This window comes from Lagopus leucura, unplaced genomic scaffold (genome assembly GCF_019238085.1).
Source record: "Lagopus leucura isolate 7727_CA_CO unplaced genomic scaffold, USGS_WTPT01 Super-Scaffold_100017, whole genome shotgun sequence".
Taxonomy (NCBI): Eukaryota; Metazoa; Chordata; class Aves; order Galliformes; family Phasianidae; genus Lagopus; species Lagopus leucura.
Genome location: NW_024962271.1, coordinates 6,205,403 through 6,226,558, shown reverse-complemented (window position 1 = coordinate 6,226,558; position 21,156 = coordinate 6,205,403). Strand labels below are relative to the sequence as shown.

At 44.1% G+C, this 21,156-nt stretch overlaps 1 protein-coding gene and 1 long non-coding RNA gene across 3 annotated transcripts in view; both read left to right on the top strand.

Moving 5' to 3' along the window:
- The first annotated feature begins 677 nt into the window (after window positions 1–677).
- LOC122183208 lies at window positions 678–4,906 on the top strand. Its single transcript, XR_006180164.1, has 3 exons — window positions 678–693; window positions 970–1,114; window positions 1,797–4,906. It is a non-coding gene; the product is annotated as an uncharacterized LOC122183208 (long non-coding RNA).
- Window positions 4,907–8,923: 4,017 nt separating this feature from the next.
- The window catches only part of CMTM4 (CKLF like MARVEL transmembrane domain containing 4), a 34,009-nt gene continuing 21,776 nt past the window's right edge, over window positions 8,924–21,156 (top strand). For both annotated transcript variants that reach the window (XR_006180122.1, XM_042876941.1), the window contains exon 1: window positions 8,924–9,129. Coding sequence is in view for 1 of the 2 variants with exons in the window: in XM_042876941.1 (XP_042732875.1) it covers window positions 8,944–9,129 (186 nt within the window). In the remaining variant the exon portion in view is untranslated. The remainder of the gene's footprint in view (window positions 9,130–21,156) is intronic.

The following is a 21,156-nucleotide window of genomic DNA, read 5'->3' as shown; positions in this document are numbered from 1 at the left end:
AATATATGATGAGAAATATATTTAGAGGGGAACTAAATGAAAGTTTCATCTTCAGATGTATTGAAGCTGGAAATGGCTTTATTCATAAAGACCATAATAGTGGATAGAAATGAAGGAACGCCCCTGTAACTCTTGTGTGTACTTCACTGTTATTTGTCAGTAGGGTTGTGGGTTGTTAGTGATTTTCTTTTTTTCTCTTTTTTTTTTTTTTTTTTTAAAGGCAAATACCTCAATAAAACAAACAGACATGAGGTAGCATGGTTTTTATTACACTGTGAAAAACATCTTGCTGGAGGCTCGAAGCTACTTGCTCAAAGTAAATCTTCCCCTGACTCTGCTGTTCCAGAAGGTGGCATTAAGCCTTCTGGCTTTTCAGCCATGGCAGGCTTTTGTTAGCATATGAAGTTCTCAGATAAGAAACTTTGCATGAATAAAGTCAGTCAGTTTCTGAGTCTTTGTAGTTCAGATACACATGGAGGAAGGGCTGTTGCTGACAACCTAAAAGAGCCTCTAGTTGTCTGGAACAGTACTGTGGAACTGCACAGAGTATCTAAAGTTACTGTTCAGTACCGAAAGTAAAACTTGTGTGTTGCTCAATCTTTTTAATTAAAACAAACAAATAGTATATTCAGAGGATAGAGATAGTTTAATTCCAGAAGCAATCTTCAGGTGGAGCTCAGCTTTCCCTTTGATGTAAGTCTTCTAGCCCTTCTGGTACAACCTTCATAGTAATGAATTATTTGTTCCCTGATCCACTCAGATTTTGCAGAGAAGTTGATGTAAACACAAGCAATTAAGAAAGTCAGCAGTCTGAACAAATGCTTTGGGTCACTGCGTGGCTCTGGTTTCACAGCAGAGATGTTTGCAGTGAAATGTTACTGTGCCTCATAATCAGCCATTCCATGTAGTGGGTGTTGCAGTAGTGTAGGTGAGGACAGAATCTGATCTAACATGCTTTCTTCTTTCTAGAAAAGTGGAATGAAGCAAGTGCTGATATGTGCATGTATGTCAGTGCTTCTGTAACGCTTGGAATTGAAATACATTTAAAAGAAAATAAATGCTTTTCAAGTGGTAATGAGCTACAGTGCTTCAAAACCATGGATGTCTATAAACTGTAAGTGTGGGTGGGGCATCTAAGTCTGCCTTAAACTGCCTTAAAAAAACAATTAGTTGTATCGGTGCATTGCACATTTCTTGTGCCAAGCACAGCAGTGCACCTAACAGCACAGTGCTCACACTGTTTAGAAATGCCACTCTTATAAAAGGTTTGAATTATCCATACTGGCTGGCATGTACATCATGCTAATAAATGCATACTTGAAAACTATCTGTAGGATAATGCTGTAGACATGGAAGCAATTATTTTTCTCTACTGCCATTCTTTGCAGACTTTCTGTGTGGTAGATTGAACATTACTAGTTGTAAATTTTATTTGAAGAAAAAGATCTTTGACTCCTCTCTCCTTGATAATTAATTATTAACTATGTTTGACTGAAGGTTTCTGTAGATGCAGTGTTCCAGATGGTGGTGGTCTGAGATCAGTGCCTTTAGGCAGTGCTGCTTCATACACCATTTTAAGATGGTATATTCTTTGCTTGTGATGAGCCCTTAATAATTCTTGTGTAGCAGACTTTTTAGGCCAAATGCCTTTCAAAGAGTAAATTGCAAAAAAATACCAAATGAAAGCAGTTTCAATTAATTTCAGTAGCAGTTACAATTCTAAGAATTTTCCTAATATGGGTTAAACTTTTTTTTCCCTGAGTCTTAACTAAGCCACTCTGATTCTTTGCTTTCAGAACAAAAGCTTAAATAGCAATGTCCAACCCTGAAGAAAAACAGTTGTTTTGGCCATTCACACAAGAGAGCTGAATTTGGGTGCAGAAGCTGATGGAATCATGCACAAGCTACCTTTTTTCTCTATGAATGTAGGTTTAAAGAAGTTGTTAATGCTTGCTCATGTGTAGCACTCAGTGTTCCTTTATGGTCATGTAAAAAATGTCATCCTTGTAGAAGTGGTTTAGAACAATTTCAGAAACTGTTCAAAATACACCAGAAGAATTTTTGCAACATTAAGGTTCTAGGAATAGTCTTAAACATAGAAAGAATTTGCAGTAAAATAGTGAATTTCTATAGGAAGGGAGACGAGCAATCCTAAATCTCTGACACTCAGTTTATCAGATTGACAGCATTCAAAAGAACAAGGACGCCTCTTTGAGAGAGGGATTGAAGTGGCAGGATTAAACTGAAATAAATAGCAGGAAAAGAGAGAATATGATTAAAGGAAAGATAATGGATTCAGATGGCTACTGAGGCTTGGATCAGAACATGTAATTGTTCGCTGGACTTTGAGCCAGAGTGCAGAGTGCCCTCTAACTAGTGCAGATTGCTCCAAGTGATTGGCTGCAATCTTTGTCTTGCCTTGTGTTGTGCTTGTTTCCACTCGGAAAAATCCCAGCCAGGTTTTTGTTCTGACAATGACCATTTGACTGCAGTACAAAGTGGTAAAGGCCTGTCTGAGCCAGGAACAGGGAAGTCAAATTGTGGTCCAAGAGCACATAGGAATGGTGGGTAGGTGTTAAGAGAGGATGATATGTGGCTAGGCTGAGTCTCAGTAATTAATGTCTGTTTTTGAACACAGCACTTAACACCCATTTTGGCTGCAGAGAAGACTTGGATGTTGCACTCAAGTTTACTTGAATTTATTGATCATGTTGTAAGTGGTAGGACAGAGGTGGAGATAAACGTTACTTGCTGTGGTTGGTTAATGAGAACTGTTTGACGTGGATGATAAATCACTATCAAGTTAAAACCTCTCTTTTCCAGAGGAATCAAGTGATTATTTGTGAAAGACTTGGTTTACTGACTGTATTTTTGGAGATGGTTGGAAGGCTAATGAGATAAAAGTCTTCATCTGCTCTGAAAGGTGAGGCTACTATGGGAAGGAGGAAAAGCTTAAATTTTATTAAAAATCAGTCACTGACTCCAGAGAAAATTACTTAAAACCAAAGGCAAAAGGCTTAGGGTGAGCACTTGGTACTTGTGGCCAAACCCAGGACTGGATTTGTGTAGCTTAGGCGTGGGGGTCAGTAAGGAGTGATCCAGAATTGTGCCATCAGTGCAGTAATCTCACCGTGACCTGAATGACAAAACTTCACAGCTAACAGTATCTTTTGGTAATAATTGTTGGCTCCTGTTGTCAGGGGCTAGTTTTGAAAGAAACAAGTGGTGTATTAGTCATTGATATATGTAAGAGTATTAGATTGCTGAATTAATACCAACATTCATGTATGTTATAAACCTGAGTTATTTTACGTGGGTTTATTTTCCTGGTAAAGCAACACGTGACCCAGAAAAACACTGGATTGCCAGAAGGCAGCTATAACTAGCAGCTGTTCAACTGGCTGTGTTAGGATGTTTTGATTTAAAAACAAGCAACGCCTTGCAGTGCTGTTGTAAAGGGCTGGGAGATTGCCAGTGAAAATGGCAGGATCTGAAATATTTAAAAACTTAGCTTGTCAGAATCTCTCCGGATCACCTTTTAGCTGAGCAGAAGGTACAGTACAGCTATTAACAGAATGCTGTCATACTGAAAATATTTTACTTTGACCACAGTTTTCCTCTTGCTTTTGCATGTGTGCTCTGTCCTATTCTACCCTCTCATTATAAGCAACTTGAGTCTTTTGGGCCATTTCAGTTGAGAAGGATCTCAGAGCTCACTGAGCTAATACCAGTTGCATGAAAATTAGTGGCTCAGTAGAGAAGATAGATCCAAGACTTCCTGTGCTTAGGGAAGCGTTGCCAAGGAAGTTTGGCCAGTCGGCAGGCGAGACAGGCCAAGCGCAGATCTGTCAGTCTGCACACATGGAACCTGGCAAAGCACTTGCTTTCTTTTGCTCAAGCAGTAGTTAGGGACATAAATAGGAGCTAAGCCTACTGCGTGTGAAAGGGGACCCTCGGGGGGTGCTGGGTCACTGGGCTCTGTGGGAGGAGTGAGTGGGAAGGTGGGAAGAGGAGAAGAGAAGACTGAAGTCTGCGGGGAATTGGGATTTATTAGTTCCGCTTTATACAGCCTTGTAAATTTGGGGCAATGTGCCTGCCTTGAGTTTATAGCTAGTGATGGAAGACTTGAAATTATTTTTCCTGTTTAAAAAAAAAAAAAAAAAAAAAAAAAGCCTAAACTTTCCATTGCATGTAGAGGAGCAAATAACTAAAGAAAGAAATACTCTGCAAGGAGGAGAGCCAAATTTGCTGAATGTCAAATTTTGTTGCATGTAGGAATTAAGTGCTGTTGAGTGAATTAAGTTCTTTGAACTGCTGTCACATTAGCTGATGTAAGCAATAACTGCAGGTAAAACAAATTCCAAAGAATAACTAAAAAATGAACTTTTAAAACCTTTGCAATTCTCCACCAGAGGCAGAAGGAACTGCTTGGTTTGGTTACGTAACAGCAAACAGTATTAAAACAGTTGAGGTCAGTTGTTTTCGCTGGCCCGTTTCATCCATGGAAAGAAAGAATGCAGTGAGTGTACTTCATCTTCGTATTTATTTATACATTTTATTTAAAGCCTGCTGAGAGACCTTTAAAACTTTGTTTGTAAGGCATGGTTTATACAATTTTTCTTCCACCTTCTCAAAAAATAAAAATGATCTTTTTCCCTCCAAAGGGCTGCTGTATCCTCCACACTCTATCTCTTGCTGAAAAAACTCTAGATGCCACAGGGCAGCATGGCCATGGCCATGCAGTCAGAGGGAACTGCTGTTCCCTGACCTTCTGTTCTGCACTTGTGTATTTTTATGGTATTATTGGAAGAAGACTACCTTTTTTCTCAGTTGAGATTTTTTTTTTCCCCTCTGTTTCCTGAATAAATGTAGTGCCATGAATAAAGTAAACATTGCTGTCAGTCTCTCTGCATATTTTTCAGTGTGCTTCATTATACAGAATTCTTTCAAAAGAAATACAACCCACGGCCTTGGCTGGTTCCCAGCATCATTAAAAGTCCACTGGCACTTTTCTGAAGAACATCAGGCTTTGCTTCTGTTTTTTATAGAAATTAATTTAACCTCCCTCATATAGAAAGCCTGCTGCCCTTCATCCCAGATGTGGCTGTGGTGTAATCCCTGTCTGGCACTTGCAGGTTGCAGATGTCCATGAAGGCTTTTGGAGGTGAAAAGAGTCAGTGAATGCTTCACCAGTGAGGAAGGTGAGGGGAGAGAATGGGCCAGTAGATGCTATTGAAGGAGATGTCAATTTCTAATCCAGGAGAAGAAAATTTATCTTGGATGGTTCATTGTTCATAGCATGTAAAATGTTCATCAGTCTGCAAAGACTGATTTCATTGCCGGTAGTGTCTTAATTTTTATTTTTAAGGGGAAGTTCTGCTTGCTGATGGTGAAATTCCAGGAGTGATATTACCCCTTTTCCCCTTCAGAAGGTGAAGCCAGCCCTACAGAGCTCCCTGGGACAGGTCTTGTGATGACTTCCAGCCACCAGTGTCCTCTGGTTGCCTTTGTGAACGCTCACAGCTGCCCTGTGATGCACATATTGGGGGAATCGGGCTGTAAGGCCTTGCAGGGCTGCTCTGGATGTTTTGCCGAGTGCTGGAACACCGGTGAAGATGTTGAAGTATGCATGGGATGATGTGATAGTATAACAATGTAGATGTGAGCATATATTACTATGTTTTGAGAACGTTCAGTGGAAGAAGCACTAGAAGCATTTATACATTGCCCTTTAAATTAGGTCCCTTCTGTTCTCCTGTCTGCTTCTCTTATTACTTCCCTCTATCTGACTGCTTTGACCCCTAGCTAAGGAATGCAGTTCTTGGGGTGGCTTTGTGTAGAGTGTTCTTAGCCTGGGAGGCTGTGCAGTACTCTTCAGCTGTGCTTGGCTGAGGTCAGGTGGGTGTCCCTGCCCCACTCAGCAGTGGCCATCCTCTGCCAGTTAGAGATTACTGACTGCCTGACTCCCTGCCATTGCATCCAGTTGTCTTTCTACTGAAAGCCCATTTCAGAACTTGTGTCTTATCCGTGTTGTACTTGCATTATTTTATAACCAACTCAGCTCAGTTATTTGCCTGCTTCCTATGCTGCCAGTGGCCACAGAATCGATGTGTGCATGACATACTCAAGCTGTGAAAGTGAAGAATTTACTGAAATAAGGCACTTAAAACTACCAGATGTTTTCCTAAAGCAAATTCTTTATTACATTTTTAGATTTTTTTTTTTAATGTAAAGTTGAGAGTGCTTCAGAATTTTGTACATTGAGAAATTCAAGGAAAAAAATCCTCTTGATTCCTGAGTTAAATTCTAATCACTGCTCAGCTCTCCTGGAATTTGGCAGCATACCAGTGCTCCTTCCCTTCGGTAGGTCATGTGGAAATACTGGAGCATTTTCTTAAAGAACCTCTCTGCTCTGTTCAGGTACTTGTATAGATGTAGCTTTCCTGTTAGGATTCTAATTCCTTTCATGCTTTAATTACATTTTCCTCACAATAAGCACTGTTCAGATCTACAAAATTTTATGTATCAGCTTTAGAATACTTTGTGCATTAAAACTATACCAATGCAACTTCTAAAGTCTGGTTTTAAGTTGTTGTGAATAGAACCATATGTTAATTTTGAAAATGAAATTTAAACATGTTTCATGAAATGAACCCCCAGGAAGTTCACAGGTTTATTAAAAGGTGTACTGAAGGCTGAAGTTTATTAAAAGCTGTATGAATAGCTGAGATGAGCTCAGTCTAATCAGTGATAATGTCTAAAATCATTTTTTTCCTCATTATTTACACGTAGATTATCATTTGGTTATAGCTTATCATCACAGTCCTGGAGATTCTTTCTGATGGGGAATTTTTAATTCTGCCAAAGCTGGCTTACCCGTTCTGTAGAAATACAGATCTTCAATTCCAGCGCTTATGAACAGCGTCCAGGTTTTTGCTTGTTTCCACTCTTCACTCAATTTGTTGAAGGATGTGAAGCGTCCTCTGACAAATGCGATGACCTGGCTATTAGCTTGATGCAGTGATGTTATCCTGAGTGCTGATCACTGACACGTTCCCCATTTTCCAACTTGTGGAGTTCAGGCGCGCAGTGAAATAGCAGGCTTTGTTTGAAGAGCTCATGAACTTGTGAAAACAAAGTTATCTGAAAGCAGTGTGATTTGCCTTGGATGAATGCAGTGACCTTTTTACTGGATCAATACTTTTATTTACATATTAAACGTAGACATTTTTTTCCTTCAAGTGCTATGGAGCAGAGTGAAAAGGTGCCGTAACAGGCAAGAATGTGTGTAAAGGATTCCTTTGTTAAATGTTGGCAGAAACCTCACGAGCCCTTGCCAAGTCTGTCCAGCCCACCCACCCATCCAAGAGGACGCCAGAAAACCCCCCAGTATGGCTTGGTATTGGCTTTGTGCCACTTACAGCATGGGGAAGCTCACTGCGTGCTTCACCGTGCCGAATGGGGCAGCATGGCCGCGGCTGGCGGTGCCAGTACTGCTGCCCTGCACACAGGTAGAACATCTGAAACCACTGTGTGACCGTGTCAACATGCCTGCTGAAAGCACGGCCCATAATTGTGTTCAAATAACGTTGCAACAAAGAGAATGCTTATTGTGCTTCCACGACTCAGGCAATTAGCTCCCTGAAGAATGGAGCATTTTCAGTGGTTTCATACTTTGCAGCATTCTCTGAGTGCTTTGATGATTTTAAATGCATTTAGACCTTGTGTCCTCCATTTTAGAAGGAAAACAAAGGTCTTAGGAAGCTTGCAGAAGGCTTCACAGAAGACAAAAAAGTGGAATTGAAATGGAATTGAGGCTTCTATCTCACTTTCTTCCTAAATCAGTCAGCCATCTCTCCCCTTGACCTTCAATTGCCTTCTGCAGTACTACCTTTTTTCTCCTTTACTGCTGTCTAGATTGGAAGTGCAGGAGATAAATCCACATACTGGTTGCTGGATGTTTAGAAATGTTACACTGCTCACAAGATCTTTCTCAAAGCAGCATGTGGTCTCCTGCAGATTAACGCTAAATGTATGGGCACAAGAGGAGAACTGATAAAGAAGCAGAACGTAATGGGAATGAGAAAAAATACTGCAAGGTTTAAAGTCCTGCTTTGTTGGTGTCAGCAATACTGCGATGGTAAAACACTCGGGCAAGAGAAAAGCAACAGAGGAATTCACATATATGTGAAAATCCTGTGAGAGAAATGAGGGATGTCAGGAGCAAGGGCTGCAATTCTTTTTTCTGTGAACGCAAAGGCCACCTTGAATAACCCAGAACGATAGCAACATTCTTTTCGATACGTGCGGATTCAGCGGTGGGAACTTCTACCGCGAATACAAAACAGGTAAGGACCAGGCGAAGCGCCGCGCCAAGGACCGCTCGGAGCCACGGGACGGCAGCGGGAGGCACCGCGCCGGCGGGACAGACAGCGGCCCCGGCAGGTGCTGCCCCCCCCCCCAGCCGGGAGGCTCCGGGCGGGGCGGGCAGACCCGGCCCCGGGGGCAGGTGCCGGGCAGGGCCGGGGGGCGGAGCGGGCTCTCTCCGCCATTTCCGCTGAGCGCAGGGGGGCGGAGCGGTGGCGACGGCAACGGCAACGTCCCCGGTCGGAGCTGCCGCGCCGAGACGGGAGCGGCGGGAGGGAAGCGGGGCGGCGGGAGCCCGGGCTGGGAGACGCGCGCGGGCACGGCGACTCCGCGCGGCCCTCGGCGGGGCGAGGGCGCCCCCCCGCGGCGGGGCGGAGAGGGGCGGGCTCCTGCCGCACGGGGCAGCGGCCCAGGCGGCCGGACCGGGCCGGGGCGCGGCGCGGCGCCATGCGGCGTTCGCGCGTCCCGCGCCCCTCCGCCTGACGGAGCCCCAGCGGCCGGCACGGCCATGCGGCCGGCGCTCCGCTAGCGGCTCAGCCATCCCTTCGGCGGCGCGGCGGCGCCGAGCCCGGCACCATGAGGAACGGCGAGGACCTGGAGGGCTTCGACGGCGAGGCGTCCAGCACCTCCATGATCTCGGGGGCCAGCAGCCCCTACCAGCCCACCACCGAGCCCGTCAGCCAGCGCCGCGGGCTGGGCGGCCTTCGCTGCGACCTGGAGTACCTGCGGGGCACCTTCGGCAGGATCAAGCTGGCCGAGGTGGTGAGTAGCGCGCCGCGGAGCGGCCTCCCGGGCGTCCTCCTCGGGAGCGGAGGGGCGGGAGCGGCTCTCGGGCCGGAGCGGCCGTGGAGCGAACGTCGTCCGTCACCTGCTGGGCCGCTCCCCGCGCCCGCGGGACGCCGATCGGCTGCCTGCCCGTGACCCGGGCCCGCCCGAGGGTGTGAGGAGAGCGGGGCCGGGCGCGCGCGGTGCCGGAGCGATGAGCCGCTTCTGGGAGGGAAAGGGAGAGCGGCGCGGGGCCGGAGCTGTGCTGTGCCGGCGCTGCGCTCGCTGCGTGCGTGCCTGGCTGAGTTCCCTGAGCCCGAAGTGAGGAGAAACCCTGAAAGCAATCTAAAAAAGAAACAAAAAAAACCCCAACCCAAACGTTTCTCCGTTCTGAAATAATTCAGGTAGCGTTTCCTCATCCGGCGCTGCCCGGCTCCGTCGCTTGGCGGCTGGGAGCCCTCGGGGGGCTGCGAGCACCGCTGCGGTCGCGGTGTGACGGCTCCCGGCTCCTCAGGTGCTGCTGACGAGGGGCTCCATCCGGGCCGCGCTTCGCAGATGCACGCTGTTCACGTTCTTGAAATTAGCAGATGGATTTGAAAGATGTTTTAAAATCGATATGAAAACGGCAGTAATTTGGAAACAGGTTTCTATGTGGTTTCTTATGGGGTGCTGCAAATGGTCTCCGTAAAATAAATAAATTCCTTGAGAGCTGTAGCGTTTTTAAAAACAAGCAGAACTCATATGTGTTACTTCAATGTTCAAAACCACTGCTGTTTGTGCAAGGCAGAGCTTGCACGTGCAGGTTTCATGTAAGGTGCAGTCGAAGTCCCTCGGGTCCAGCAGTGAGCGCGGCGTCACGGCAGGTTGTGCTGTCACCATGTCTACAGAAACGCAATGGAACTCAGCACTTGGAAGTGCCTTTTGTGTTCTTGTCCCTGCGCGATAGAGCAAAATGTGGGAGTGTTACGTGAGTGCCCTGAGCAGGCAGTGGCAGTGTGTGCATTGCATGTTTTCAGGAGTGAGGCTGGAGGACCTGCTGTTGCTGTGCAGTGCCGACCTGTTGCTGTGCTGCTGAAGCTGGCCCTGCAGTACGAACTGTGCAGTGGGGCTGCCCAGCAGGTGAAAGCCGTCTGCCCTTGAGAACCTTGTTTCTGATCCCACACTGATCTCTTCTGTGGTGTGCTGGTAACTCCAGCAAGTCACCTTTGAAGCCTGCCATTCAACGAGTGGTCACTGATCATAAATAAATGTCTATTGTTGTTAGGATAGTGTTTTAAAACATTGTTATGAAAACATATGGATTTGTATGGAACTAATTTCAAAGGTTTGTGGAACGTTTGTGTCTCCCACTGGGGACATGTAGTTCATGTGTGGAGCATGTGAATGCAGCGGTTGGAAGCTGACAAACTGCATTAACTGATGCAGGCTGGAGGACTATGCAGCACCTCAGTGAGCTCAGGCTCTGTGTGGTTGAGCTCCAGAGGAGCTGTGTGGCTCGTGGTAATGACTGGTGGGGCAAGATGCTGAGTTCTGCACGCTGACTGGAAGCAGAGCGGTCCTGGACGAGAAGAAGGAAGAACTCATTCCATGATGCACTGAATTCACTTATTTGCCAAATGTAATTTAGTTGTTATTATGCTTAATAATGCCTTTAATGTACTGTGGGAACTGAAATGTGTCAAAGGCCATTGTGTAGTGCTGACTTGTTTTTAAAAGTGAGGAGGAACTCCTTTATTGCACAGATGGGAACCTTCTCTTCCTCCATCCTCCCCCCCCCCAAAAAAAAAAAAGTGTGAGATTAACAGTGTCTCTAAATATTGGTTTAAGAAAGAAATGCAGCAGGAAAGATGACAGTGCAGTGCTTCATTTAGCATCAGGGTTTGTGTTAGGTTGGCAGGCAGAACTATCAGTTCAGAACAAGCACTGCCACTTGCATTAATCTCTCACTGAAGGACTCCCACAGCACAGCTCTTGTGCTGTGGATGGGGTAGGGCTGCTGGGTGCTGCCATGGTGGCATCCACGTGTCCCATTTTGGTTCTCAAAAGAAGGAACCAGGAATGGGGAAAAGGCAAAAGCCTGAAAGGAAAGGCAGAGGGCTTGCAGGACTGTACGTTGCTCTTCGTCTGTTCAAAATGCTGCTGCAGGAGTTGTTGCAAGATGGAAAGCAGTGTGAGGGGGAAGCCTGTGGAGTAATTGAAGCACTGCTAGATGGGAGGATGGTTTTAGCTTGTTATCCGTATCTCAAGAGAATATGCCATAAACTGCCCTTTAGAGGGGCCCTGCTGCATTGTGAACACATGATAATGTTGATGGTTCATGTCGTGATCAGCACTTTCCACGTTTTCTCTTGGCTTCCATTTCCTCAGCTCCCAGATAAGGGTGAGCAGCGTTGCATGTTGTTAATGATAAAATGATACGTGAACCAAGAGAACTATTTTGATATTTGGGATTTTCATTAGTCGAGGCTAAATTTAACAACTTTTTGGTGCATACGGCTGACTGCTATCTGTGGCTGTTAGCATGTAATATGAAGACTAGTGAGAAAGTAATAGGAACAAGTAGCCTTGTAGAAGAGCTAAGCGTTGAGCAGGTGTTACCTTTTTTTTTTTTTTTTTTTGAAGACTTTGTTGTTAGGTGAGCTTTCCAGAACAGCTCTTTAGCTACTCCTTACCATTGCAGTGGGATAGCTTTATGTGTGTGTTTGGATGTGTGAGGAAGCACCTGGAGTAATGGAGGTTGGGCAGAGCTGTGAGCCTCTTTGGAAGGAGAAGAGGAAGGTGCTGAGCAGTGGGTCGTGTTGGGACAGGAGAGGGCAAGAGAAGCTAGTGCCCTTATGTGCTGAGTGTGGTGTGACGGCTGTCCTTGGAGATGAGAACAGAAAAGCTCTGTAGTTTATTTTCATTTCTCTGTGGTGTAATTTTACGTTTCTTATGCTTTGGGGGGCTTTAATACTTCCCATGCAGACTATTGTATGATGAAGCAGATACAAGTGCAAACCTTTCCTATGGACATCCTCAACCGATTTGTTGTGTTTCAGATTTTTTCCCCCTTCCCTTGACTTTTACTAACATAGTCTCGTTCTCCTTTCCTGAGAATGTTTTTTTGGCATATGAGAAACTTCTTTGTGGGGAGTTGTTTGGCTTTAGATAAAATTGAAGGTGTGAGAGAAAAGGAACAGCTTTTCTAAATGTGTTACTGTCTTTCCTTCATTGTTATAACTCTGCATTTTGCAGAATTTTACCATTATTATTGGAGTTGGGTGTCAGAATATATTTACTGAAATTTCTGAGGAAAATCATGCCTGCCTGATGCCTGCTTCTCCATCTCTTTGGAACTGCATCTCCTGGTGGGCTTCTCATCAGGAAACCAGCTGAGCGATGAGGAAACAAGTCAGGATCCTGATGGGAATCCCACTGTTCTTGTTGGAATCCTGCTAGATTTTCGTAGGCAGTTGATTTGGGATCAAGGAGCACTTATCTACGAAACAGTACTGAGCCAGGTCTTGTCATGCTGGTGGTAGTTTGGAATGGTTCATCTGGAGCAGCAAGATTGCAGAGCAACCTTCTGGTGGAAGCAGTGTCATAAACCTTTCTGGTGTGCTGCCGTGGGGAGGCTGGGTGATCGCGGTAGGCAGTGGTGGCCCCTGTGGCTCAGACAGTGCTAGACATGTTCTTAATGTGCCAGTTCCAAAAATCCATCAGATTCCTCTTCAAGGAGATAATGCTTCTGCTTGGGAGGTCTCTGGGCTGCAAGTCAGTGATGAGCGTACTGGGAAGTATCGCTGCGTGCTTCTCTGCTCTGGTTCCTGTTCTGTATGCTATTGCTTGTTGGTGGAGGGAAGATTCTGGGCTTGACAAAATCTGGTGGGAATAGCAGTTCATATGTTCATGATTTTCTGAGTAAAAAATTCTATCTTCATTGGTGGAGAGTAGCTGAAGGTTGGAAAAAGGGTTGTTTTTTATTTGTTTTTTTTGGTGTGTGGCTTACTATCATTGTATGTTTCCAGATCCAGACATTGGTTAAGGCCAGGACTACACTAGGTTTTTGCTATTAGGGTCTGTTACAGTGAAGAAATGAAAGTGCAAAAAGCCTGTCGTGTTTACGACACTTCCATGTACCTACAGTAATTCTACTGAGAGTTCCCACTGTTTATAATAGAAAAAAAATGAAAGCAGTATTTACTGTTCCAAGCAGTGAGATAACTGCCAGCTACTTGAACTAGTGCAAGGTGTAACCAGCCATTTTGTTTAATTATCCCAGCACTCCTGTGCCTTCACCTCGGAATCCCCCCATCCAGAAGTGATGAGAGTGGGATGACTTGCGTGCCCCGCTGTTCAGTGGGATCCAATGCTCAGCATCTCAGCGCTTGAACAGCTCTGCCCCGCTTCGTTGTCCCGTGATCTGCCTGCACTACTCTGTGCACCTCTCCTGGTATTTCTGAGGGTTCCATTGTTGTGTTCTGTTGTAATTTCCAAACAGCAAATTTGTGTTTGTGTAAAAAGTCCTTGTGACTTTGCATCATATGTTGCACTTGGGTTCTTGGTGCTGTTCGTAGCTTCCTGTGCACAAGTCAGGAGTTTGACATTGGATACTGCTGGTCTTTGGCATCTGGCCCTAGAAAAAGGACTTGCAGTATCATGTTAAAGGATAATATTTTTAATACACAAATATGCTTAGAAATTCAGTTTAGGTAGGCCATGTCTTTTGGGTGTCTCTGAGCTGCTTCATTTCTCTTTGGTAAGTTTTTCTTTAAATGTTGTAGCTTTGTGTGCTGTGCGGCAATATTTTTGTACTGACATTGAACATGGAAGGAGAGATGATGAGATAACACCAGCTAGCTTTGCTTTTTGTTGTTTCTGTGTGTGCGTAAAGAAAAGGTGATGGCTTTCATCCACGGGAAAAGCCATTTTCATTGCTCTCTTTCATGGGGTCTCTTAAGTATCATCTAGACGTGGGCTGTTGTCCTGCTGCTAAACTCCTAATTCCAGTTAGAAATTTCTCTTTAAGATGCTGGATAGCTTTTAATTCTGCCTTCAGCAAGAAAATTTAGTAATCTCTGTAATATATATGCTCTATTTTTTTCCCTACTGTTGCGAGGCATTGTAAGTGGTACTAGATACGTAGTACTTATTGTGGATGCTGCAGTGAGAACTGTAATTGTAATGGGGTTATGGTTTGGAATGCAGCTTCTTTTCATCTTTCTGGTGATCTGCCTGAGACTGGGAGACCTGGCACTGCTCAGCACGGAGAAGATTGAGAGGGGGTCTGATCAATACTTACAGTGTCTAAAAGGCAAGAGTCAGCTGGATGGGGCCAGACTTTGCCCAGTGACAGAACAGGGGGCAGTGAGCGCAGACTGGAACATGGGAAATTCCATAGGAAGGCGACAAAAATTTTCTTTCCTGGTGCTGACAGAGCACTGCAGAGAGGTGGTGGAGTGTCCTTCTGTGGGTGTATCGGAGACCTGCATGGGCGCTTTCTGTGCGGCCTGCTGCAGGGAGCTGCTTGGCAGGGGTTGGACTCGGTGACCTTCAGAGGAGCGTCCCAACCCCTGCACTTCTGTGATGAGCCTCCCCAGAGATTTAATTATCACTTCAAGGTAAGACAAGGAAAAGGACTAGAAGTTTAAGAGGTTGTGGTTTTCTTGTAACGTAAACAGTATAGGAGGAATCAGTTACTTCTGTTGCTGGTTAATGCAGTTTGCCAGTTCATCTTCATACTGGTTGATAGTCATCCCCCTCTGCTCAGGGCTGTGTGTGAGAAGCCTTGCTTCCTGCAACCAGTAGTTCAGCACTGAAATTTTCCATGGGGTCATTTGAATAGAAGTCCTGACAGTGGGTCATCTGCTGTCAGTCTGGTGGTGGCGGGTCATGATTTCTAAATTAGAGCTGAATAAAGTACATTCTGAATTGAAAAAAAAAAAAAAAAAGTCACCTAATTAATTCTCAGGTGATTGATGTAGTCAGCTGCTTCCAAAACATGAAGTCATGTTCAGGTTTCTCCAGGGCTTGTACTGTCGCATCTTCAGAATACTGGGAGGAGGAAAGTGGAAGCTTACTGTGCAAACTTTATGTAGAACAGATGTAGGAATGCACAGTCATGGCTGAAAATGTGTCAGCAGTGTTGCTAGCTGTGGGCAGAAGGTCTCAGAGCTGGCACAGCACTCGGCACCACTGAGAAGTCAGCGTGGTGCAGAGTGGCATGGATTGAGCTGCGCTCTATCTCTACATGTAGTAGATGTCCAGGGTGAAGTGTTTGCTCACACTGCAGTTTGTTCAAATAGCGTCATGGCTGACGTGTGGCTTTGGGTAATTGAGTTGTCTGTAATTAAACACAAGCATTTCCATTTTAGTAGTTTTCTGTATTTTTGTACAGTTTAAACTGAAATGTTCATACGAGAAAGTAGCAATCAGAGCTGTAATAAATATTATGGAACACATATGTGCTGTAAGTAACATTAGTTCACCTTTATCTCATGAAATAATTTTGATTCTAATAATTGATATTATGACTTGAATGTGATGAATAAGTTAATTAGAAGTTTAATTGTATACTGTTCTAAAAGAAACTAATAGTTGCACCTAATGCTTGGAAATGTCTTGACTAACTTAGATGAATCCTTGTAGTGAATATTAGGATCTTTCAATTTAATATTGCTTTAATATTGCTTGGTAGCATCTTCAAAGCACTTGGGGAAAAAAGTGCTTCTGAGCTAGAGGAATGTTCCCTGAGTGCTGGCTGTGTTTGGCTCACAGCGGTGGGACGGTCGCAATGACAGCCACCAGGCCAGGGTGATGTTGGCAGAGCCTGAAGGCTTTTGTGTTGTTAACAATGTTTAATAGTGCTTGGGCTGCGCTGTGTGAGTTGGTTTCAGTCCTGTGGCAGATCTGTTCCTGAGTTGTAAAATTCCAACTAGGTGAATTTGCCATTGTGCGGTGAGAGCCTGTGGGTTCCTTTCTGTTTGTGTCTGCTGTAATGCAGTCTGAACAGCCGGACGGGCTGAGGGCTTCACGCATTCCCTGGTGCAGCTGGCAGTGCTCTTTTAATGTTCTGGCCTACATCTATTTTTTTTCATGTTCTGTTTTACCAGTGTGTCTAGACTCTTTTTGCCTTTTAAGGCATGGCATCTAAGGGAGCCTTCAGATTGCAATCTTGGGAACGCTGGGATCGCAAGGACATTTTGCACCATTTCCTTTAAACAAAAACAAACCCAAAAAACTCTAATGGATTCCTTAGGACTACTCGAAGTTCTTGATTGTTTTCTCATTAAAATTCCTTTCTCCTTTTAGTAGTTGTGGGATGTTTGATGTTTTCTCATAATTTGGATTAAATGGAGCTTTAAAGGATACGGACTGAGTACGATAGTCTTAAAAGAGAGCTTTTGCTTACTCTGAAATACCCGAGCAGCCTAGTGAAACGTGAGGCTGTACACATCAAATACCTTGACAGTTGAAGTACACCTTTAGCTTTTAAAACCAATTAATTTATCCTTCTGTTTGTTAAAGAATTTATGGTGCTGTGTTTTAATGTTGTTTGAACTAGTGTGGTTTCCAGCACAGGTTGGCTTATGAATGAGCAAAGCAGACCAGAAATGCTGGTTTTTTTAATCAAAAAAAATTTTTTTTTTTAGGAGCTGAGTTAGGAATTCTCATAACTGCAGAGTAGCCCACATCTGTATACTTGATTTAGGATTCGCACAAGTGCCATGTCAAGAACATGTTGTGTTCCAGCAGAGAGAGTGTGTGTGCCCAGTGTACAGAACATGTGTGCAGCCCAAAGACAAAAATAGGGCAGCTGTGTAGAGCTGATTTTTTTTGATGGCAAAGGTATGATAAGTTATGAGTTCTTGTGGCTTGATGTAATAGAAAACATGTTATCGTTCTTAAACTAGTAAGTGCTGAAACAAGACCAGGGCCTTTCAGTGCGACTAATAGTTATGATAGTCGTTAAGACAAACCATTCACCTTCAGGGAGCTCAGATGCATCTTCCGCTTTCTTGGTGTCAACAGGGAGAGGGTTACTAAACTTTTCTTGAACTCAGCTGTTAAGAAAATTTTTCCCCATTCTGTTTCCTTTAGTCAGTTTTTACTGTGTTACTATTTTAATAATACTGCATGAGTATGACTAGCAGTAAATGGGACTTCTGGAAAAGCATTTTATTCTTCCTCCTTTTTCTGCCTCTGTAAGTGCAGCTGCCAGCGGTTGAGGAGGATGCAAAGGATTCAGAGCGTACAGAATTAAATTTAGTGCGACACTGAAGAAATGTGTGATGTTTTTCTGACCTATCCTTACCCAGCACGTCTAAGAGCATGATACACAAATGCCAGTCAAATTGTGATAAAATTAGACTTGAAGTAACTGAACTGAGTAGCTTCACACTTAAAGTATTTCCACCTTTCTGTTATGCATTTGATTTAATTGTACTTCTTATCCGCCCTGAAGCGTGAGGTGCTGCCTGCAGTGCTTGGTCTACATGGATCTGTGCCCTTGGTGTGTCTGTCTGTCCCTTGGCATTGGGGTGGCTGGGTCAGGCTTGTAGGGCTGCTCACAGGGTTTTAGACTAGATATTAGGAAGAAATTCTTTACTGTGAGGGTGGTGAGACACTGGAACAAGTTGCTCAGTGAGGCTGTGAATGCCCAATCCCTGGAGGCGTTCAAGGCCAGGCTGGATGGGCCTGTGAGCAACCTGGTCAAGAGGGACATGTCCCTGCTTTTAGCAGGGGGTTGGAACTAGGTGACCTTAAGGGCCCCTTCCAACCCAAATCATGCTATGATTCTGTGATTCACCACGTTTGCTGTCTTGCAGTAGGCAGTGTGTTGCAGAGTCTGCCTTGTAAAGCTTGGGAGTGAGAGAGAGGTGGCTGTAAAAGGTACTGCTGACAAATATCTGTCAGAGTAAGTATGAGGCAATGAAGAGGAAAACAAAGCCTCAAATATCAAGAGACTGTGAAGAGAGGTGGGGGAAACTGACCTGCTGTAATGGAGTATTTATGTTTACTCATTGAAGCCATTGGCCCAGTGCAGTGTTGTGGATCTAGAATAAGCCTGTACATTTATGAGCATGGCTGTGTAAGAGGTAGGTGTGCCATATGAAAGGGTGAGCAAGATAGGGATGTACAACCTGCTATGCTGGGCTTCTGGTCCTTACTGTCTTGCATTTCCTGTCATTATGAACGTACATGGAATTGCAGTGTGCAGCAGTTGTAGTTCCTGGGGATCAGGGGCTTAAGTTTGTGTTGAAAGGAATCAGTGGGAGAAGCTGCTTACAGTTTGCGTGGTTTGTTTGCCTTGCTCGTGTGTGATATTCAGATGGATGCCTTTTGGGATGGGGTTGCTATAGAACTGCTGATAGGCTTTTTTCTTACGGGACATGTTATATCTCTTTTTTATCTAAGTCTTGTCTACGCCTAGAAGAGGTGTATTGCTGTGCAGGCAGCAGCATCTCTTGCATGGAGGAAGGAGACGGAGGTGGCAGGGCTGTGGTAGGGTCTGGTGCTGCAGCATTGCCCTGCACAGAGCAGTGTGGGTCTGCTGTGGCTGCTCATTAGGGCTGTGCCGCTCAGTACAAGGAAGCCTTTGCTAAGGTGGGCTCATCTGCCTGCTGTCACTTGATACTTTGGAGAAGTGTGGTCACTGTTGTTGCTCTGAGCCATTCCTGGGGAGTTAGGATTAGAAATCTTAGGTGTAAATGGCACCAAGTAGAAGTGACATTGGGGTGGTGGCAGCTCTTGGGATTCCTGGACAGGAGCCCTGTAGGCCTGGGCTCTGCTGCTTTTGGCATCATAGCTGTCTGCCCGTGGATGTATTACTTGTAATGCTACAATGGATTTTCTCTAAGAACAATTTTATCGTAATATGAAAAAAACCCAAATTATTTGGCAGACCAGTAACAGGAAGAGCTATATATGTTTTTCTTTAAAAACAAACAAGCAAAAAAATCCAAACAAAACAAAAAAAAAAACCCACCCGACCTCAAACATTTCCCTACTGCAAAACATACTGTGTTTTACAGCATCTGAGCTGCAATTGGTTTTGCGTAGACGTAGCAGATGAAATGTTTGTTGTCTAGGCGTGTACAGGCAATAAGCAAAATGGTCCTGATGCATATAGAGCAGGAAATAAGTACTATTTGTAGATTTCTTCCGTTCTAGATGCCACGATTAATTTCACTTGTAGAACTTGTGCATTTCTGTTTGAGTCAGGTGAGGATCTCTTCTGTTTTTAGTTCAGTCTGGGTTTGTTTTCTGGAAGGTAAGTTTTGACATGCATATTGTTTCAAAGCAAGTAACTTTCTGTTGTTAACTTTGAGTCTTAAGAAGTTCGCTCATTCTTAAGTATGACTCCTAAAATGCGCCAGCAAAATGTTTCTGGCCTCAGAAATATGTTCTGTATTTAGAATTGGTCTTCTGCCTAAGTAGAGGAAAGGAAGTCAGCAGTGGATGAATCTTTGGAAGGTTACAGAAAATGGATGGTGGTGGCAAACTGTCAGCTGATTTAGTAAAGATTCCTCAATATTTAATGTGCTGAATGCTTGCTGTGTTACACCCAAAAAGGAAGGAAGGAACAGTGGAAATTCGATTGCAGCTACATGCAACCTTAGAGGTGCAGTGAGGTCTGAAGTTTAAATGATTCTGGTATTGTTTCTATCATCGCTCGCAATACCAAATCCAAGTTGAATTCCAGAAGTCTTGCTGAGTTTTTCTGAATTTGTTTCATGTTATGTTTTTGTGCCATTTGAGCACAGCTTATGCAGGGTGCTGAGTTGCTTGTGCTCGCTTAAGCTTCCTTCTCTGGTAAGCATCATTTTCCTAAATTTGCCTTTAAGAAAAGCTTAATGCTCATTTGTGATTTAAAGCTCCTTGCAGTCCAATTACCAGAGTTAATAACACATTTCTTTTGGTCTTAAGGATACAGACAAAGAACAGGCGGGAAATCAACCATTCTTCTGCTTCGGGTAAAAGATGGTTTCCTGCTGGAGAAGCAGTACTGCATTTCAGCCATATGATCCCGAATATTCATCTCTGTGCCAGCTGTTTTAGATGTGGGAAATGCATGTGCTTTGCAAGGAATGAGACCCGTTTGGTTTCATACATTAAGTTAGAACTGCTGGGCCAAGTAAATGAGAACAATAAATCTAGGTTTTAATTCAAGAAAGTTAAATGTCTTCAGATACTTTAAGTGGTGCAAAAGCAATTTATTTCTTCTCAATTTTGTGCATGTGTATTTTACTGTACCATTAATTTAAACAGTCTGGATGTAGAAATGTCTTGGTAGTGTGACATTCTTACTGATATTCTGTGGGTATTTTTCAGGCAGAAAAAATGCTGACCGTTTAGTGGGTTTTTGGAAATGATGCATAATCATGTCATTGAACCACACAGTATGGCTTTCTGTGGTAACCTCATAGATAAACAGGAAAACTCTCATTTCTTAACTTTGTTTTCATTGCAGAACTGTCTTTTTATTTTAGTGCGAAGCTGTTGGATTATTTTTTTAATTATTTTTTTCCCAAAATAAAGCACGGCGTGTTTTATCTTTGACAGGAGAGATGCAGCGTTAGCAAGCTCCTGAAAGCTTGCTTTTGTCGTCGGGTGCCTGTCGTAACACATTTTCTCCATTTGGGGAAATACAGTACTTTAAGTCTGATGTGCCTGCATTGCCAAGAAGATGATGTAAATATAAGCCATTCACATAGCCCTAAGGCAGATGATTTCTTCATTAAGGTCTCTTCTCCAGGGGAATTTACAGGAAAATTGAGACAATTACAATAGTGTTATGAAGCTGATGTGCCTGATTCAACAAATGTTGAATCCAAATGTGGAGGCTCTCTTTCAATAATTAAAAGGCTCTTAATTGTAGTAGCTTCATCCCTTTCCAGCAAGGGGCTTCTGAATTGAGCTGACAGATGGGCTTTGCTACTCTTGAATAGAATAGCCTCAGGTTGTACGTGAGTTCCCTTGGCAGTCCTAGGTGTCCCGACCAGTGATATTGGCTAATAGGTTGCCAGTTAATTAAAATGAAAA